At 33.3% G+C, this 4,479-nt stretch overlaps 1 protein-coding gene across 1 annotated transcript in view; it reads right to left on the bottom strand.

Moving 5' to 3' along the window:
• Positions 1-4,479, bottom strand: part of LOC106465427 (unconventional myosin-XVIIIa-like) — a 95,254-nt gene that overhangs the window by 52,196 nt on the left and 38,579 nt on the right. The window contains exon 11 of the mRNA XM_022393323.1: positions 1,750-1,854. Within this exon, the coding sequence (XP_022249031.1) occupies positions 1,750-1,854 (105 nt within the window). The remainder of the gene's footprint in view (positions 1-1,749; positions 1,855-4,479) is intronic.

The following is a 4,479-nucleotide window of genomic DNA, read 5'->3' as shown; positions in this document are numbered from 1 at the left end:
CATTACAATGCTTTCATACACAAAATATCTAATGTTTTATTAAGTCTTAATATTTGTAAAGCAATGTTTTCTCATGCCTTTTTTTTTCTTTTCACATCTTGCCTATCTATCATGCAAAGAAATTTTCATCTTAACATTAAAAATACTTTTATGCATCAGAAAGTTTTGAAATTTCACATGTGAAATCTTTATAATGTACAAATAGTTATCAAATGTTTCTTAAGAAAAAACTTTATATATTTTATCTGTTATTTTTAGTAATTAATCTCTGTACGGGCTTAGTACATTTGATGGATCTCGCAACCACCATAAAAAATTAGGAAATAAACATAAATTATGAATCTTTCATTCTAAAATGAACACAAATTATAAAACAAAAACATAAATGTTTAGACAAAATAGCTTAAATCTCATAACATTATAAATTTATATATATTTATTATTTTTATAATATTGACCTTTCACCTGTGCACTCACGTTACCATATCAAATAACATACAGGTGACCTTTGGTCTGTACAAAGTAACTTGTCTTGGCTGTGTTTTATTCAACTAGTATTTTGTAAAATACAGTTACATTTCAATGACTATACATTATATACGTATATAGATTATTGCTATTTTGAAATTAGTTCTTAAAGTTATTTTTCCTAAAACATAGAGCAGTAAATAAAGTAAAGTTGCTAAGCCTTTAAAAATCTTGCACATGAAAGACATGAAACAAGATATTTTTTTTAGGTTTTATATATACTTTTGTATAACTGAAAAATCATAAATTACTACATCAATACCATAGAATTCTACTATAATTTATCAAACGTAGTAACTAAGCTGTATTTGGGTCAAAAAAAAATTAAATTTCGAGCAGACTAAAGACACAACCAACCTCATTGAAATCTTGATTTAAAAGAAAGAAATGACACTAGGTACATTAGAAAGGCTTATAAAACCACAAGAGGGACATTCTGTACTTCCGATTGGTTATTTATGTCATATATAGAAGTAAGTGTTTATAAGGGAGCATTACCAAAAATGGAAGGAGGTGAACAGAGTGCCACTATGTTTGATTTAATAGCTTGTCAAAATCTGTAATTTGAGTTTCTAATTCGTATGAAACTATAGACATAGTATTTTGACTTCACAAACATCTAATCTGAACCAGTGCTGCATTCAATATACCATGTGACACACAAAAAGTGATGTTTATCTTGTTTTTTTAATATTTACTTTTAAATTAACAAATTGACCAAAATATAATTCTAAAATATGAATTATAATCTACAGTTTGATACGAAACTTATTGACATAAATTCATGAAATAGTAGTTCAATAAAATTCTGAATGTGAGTCAAAAAAACGAGATGACATGGCCTTTGACCTGTACTGAAAGGGTTAAGTGAATATATTAAACATTCTAACCAAAACTGTTTATGTAAAGTAATGTTAAAGAAATAACAGAATATGCCTTATTTCTGATAAAAATCAGAAATTTCAATTCAAGAGTGTAAGTTTAAAACAAAAAATGTTTATTTCAAATAACATTTCTTATCTTTTTATTTAAATACTTTTTGAAATGGAAACTTCTGTTAGTTGTCCGAATTACCAAAGGAAAATTTCATTTTATTTTTTTGCAAAGAATGTTAAAGTTTATCACTTAGATATTAAATTGATGTAATGTTGAAAATTTAATAGGAAATATTATCCTACAATTTTAAAATTTACATAACCAACACAAAGTCAGAAAACTTACCGATTAATAAGGGTTAGTAGTGCATGAAATACTTCACTGTACAAGCCTGCTACTAAAGCTTGAAGGGACTCCAAGACGTCGTTCATCACATCTACATTTCCTGATCTAGGAGAGAAAGTTTATTTTAGCAACAATGTATCATTTAGTTTTCATAAAAACAAAAACATTAATTACAAAAATTGACTGGCCATTCTGTGGAAACAGCTTAAACGTAAATTGCAGAGTACTTGTCTGTCCAAAACAAAATAAAACAAGTTGTAACCAAAGGAAGAAGATCAAGACTCAAAAGCTAGGACAGTCCTCTAAAAGAAAGTAAAAAATTCTCTAAAAACTAGGACAGTTCTTCCCAAGGAAAAAAGAAGAAGATTCTCGAAAAACTGGGACAGTCCTTCCAAAGGAAAAAAAAAAAGGAGATTCTCTAAAAACTAGGACAATCCTTCCCAAGGAAAAAAAAAGAAGATTCTCTAAAAACTAGGACAGTCCTTCCCAAGGAAAAAGGAAGAAGATTCTCTAAAAACTAGGACAATCCTTCCCAAGGAAAAAAAAAGGAGATTCTTTACAAAATAGGACAGTCCTCCCAAGGAAAAAAGAAGAAGATTCTTGAAAAACTGGGACAGTCCTTCCAAAGGAAAACAAAAGGAGATTCTCTAAAAACTAGGACAGTTCTTCGCAAGGAAAAAGGAAGAAGATTCTCTAAAAACTAGGACAGTCTTTCCCAAGGAAAAAAAAAGTAGATTCTCTAAAAACAAGGACAATCCTTCCCAAGGAAAAAAGAAGAAGATTCTCGAAAAACTAGGACAGTCCTTTCAAAGGAAAAAAGAAGATTCTCGAAAAACTAGGACAGTCCTTCCAAAAGAAAAAAAGAACAAGATTCTCTGAAAACTAAGACAGTCCTTCCAAAAAACAGTCCTTTTCTTTGCTATCTGTTTTTATTCCACATAGCAAAAGTCTATTTTGCTGTCTCTGCTCACCAGTAAATCTACTTTGTTGTCTCCACTCACCAGTAAGTCTACTTTGTTGTCTCCACTCAACAGTAAGTTTACTTTGTTGTCTCCACTCACCAGTAAGTCTACTTTGTTGTCTCCAACCACTGGTAAGTCCATTTTATTGTCTCCACTCAACAGTAAATCTACTTTGTTGTCTCCACTCACCAGTAAATCTATTTTGTTGTCTCCACTCACCAGTAAGTCTACTTTGTTGTCTCCACTCACTAGTAAGTCTACTTTGTTGTCTCCACTCAACAGTAAGTCTTCTTTGTTGTCTCCAACCACTGGTAAGACTATTTTGTTGTCTCCAACCACTGGTAAGTCCATTTTGTTGTCTCCACTCACCAGTAAGTCTATTTTGTTGTCTCCTCCTACTGGTAAGTCTATTTTGTTGTCCCACTCAGTAATAAGTCTATGATGTTGTCTCCTCCTACTGGTAAGTCTATTTTGTTGTCTCCTCCTACTGGTAAGTCTATTTTGTTGTCCCACTCAGTAATAAGTCTATGATGTTGTCTCCTTCTACTGGTAAGTCTATTTTGTTGTCCCACTCAGTAATAAGTCTATTTTGTTGTCTCAACCCAGTAATAAGTCTTCTTTGTTGTCTCCAACCACTGGTAAGACTATTTTGTTGTCTCCAACCACTGGTAAGTCCATTTTGTTGTCTCCACTCACCAGTAAGTCCATTTTGTTGTCTCCTCCTACTGGTAAGTCTATTTTGTTGTCCCACTCAGTAATAAGTCTATGATGTTGTCTCCTCCTACTGGTAAGTCTATTTTGTTGTCCCACTCAGTAATAAGTCTATGATGTTGTCTCCTCCTACTGGTAAGTCTATTTTGTTGTCCCACTCAGTAATAAGTCTATGATGTTGTCTCCTCCTACTGGTAAGTCTATTTTGTTGTCTCCTCCTACTGGTAAGTCTATTTTGTTGTCCCACTCAGTAATAAGTCTATGATGTTGTCTCCTTCTACTGGTAAGTCTATTTTGTTGTCCCACTCAGTAATAAGTCTATTTTGTTGTCTCAACCCAGTAATAAGTCTTCTTTGTTGTCTCCAACCACTGGTAAGACTATTTTGTTGTCTCCAACCACTGGTAAGTCCATTTTGTTGTCTCCACTCAACAGTAAGTCTACTTTGTTGTTTCCAACCACTGGTAAGTCAACTTTGTTGTTTCCAACCACTGGTAAGTCTATTTTGTTGTCTCCACTCACCAGTAAGTTTACTTTGTTGTCTCCACTCAACAGTAAGTCTACTTTGTTGTCTCCAACCACTGGTAAGTCTACTTTGTTGTTTCCAACCACTGGTAAGTCTATTTTGTTGTCTCCACTCACCAGTAAGTTTACTTTGTTGTCTCCACTCAACAGTAAGTCTACTTTGTTGTCTCCAACCACTGGTAAGTCTACTTTGTTGTCTCCACTCACCAGTAAGTCTACTTTGTTGTCTCCACCCACTGGTAAGTCTTCTTTGTTGTCTCCAACCACTGGTAAGACTATTTTGTTGTCTCCAACCACTGGTAAGTCCATTTTATTGTCTCCACTCAACAGTAAGTCTATTTTGGTGTCTCCACTCACCAGTAAGTCTACTTTGTTGTCTCCAACCACTGGTAAGTCTTCTTTGTTGTCTCCAACCACTGGTAAGACTATTTTGTTGTCTCCAACCACTGGTAAGTCCATTTTGTTGTCTCCACTCACCAGTAAGTCCATTTTGTTGTCTCCACTCACCAGTAAGTCTACTTTGTTGTCTCCACA

This window comes from Limulus polyphemus, unplaced genomic scaffold (genome assembly GCF_000517525.1).
Source record: "Limulus polyphemus unplaced genomic scaffold, Limulus_polyphemus-2.1.2 Scaffold1941, whole genome shotgun sequence".
NCBI classification, from domain to species: Eukaryota; Metazoa; Arthropoda; class Merostomata; order Xiphosura; family Limulidae; genus Limulus; species Limulus polyphemus.
The sequence above is the reverse complement of the archived record's forward strand: the minus strand, read 5'-3'. Positions and strand labels throughout refer to the sequence as shown.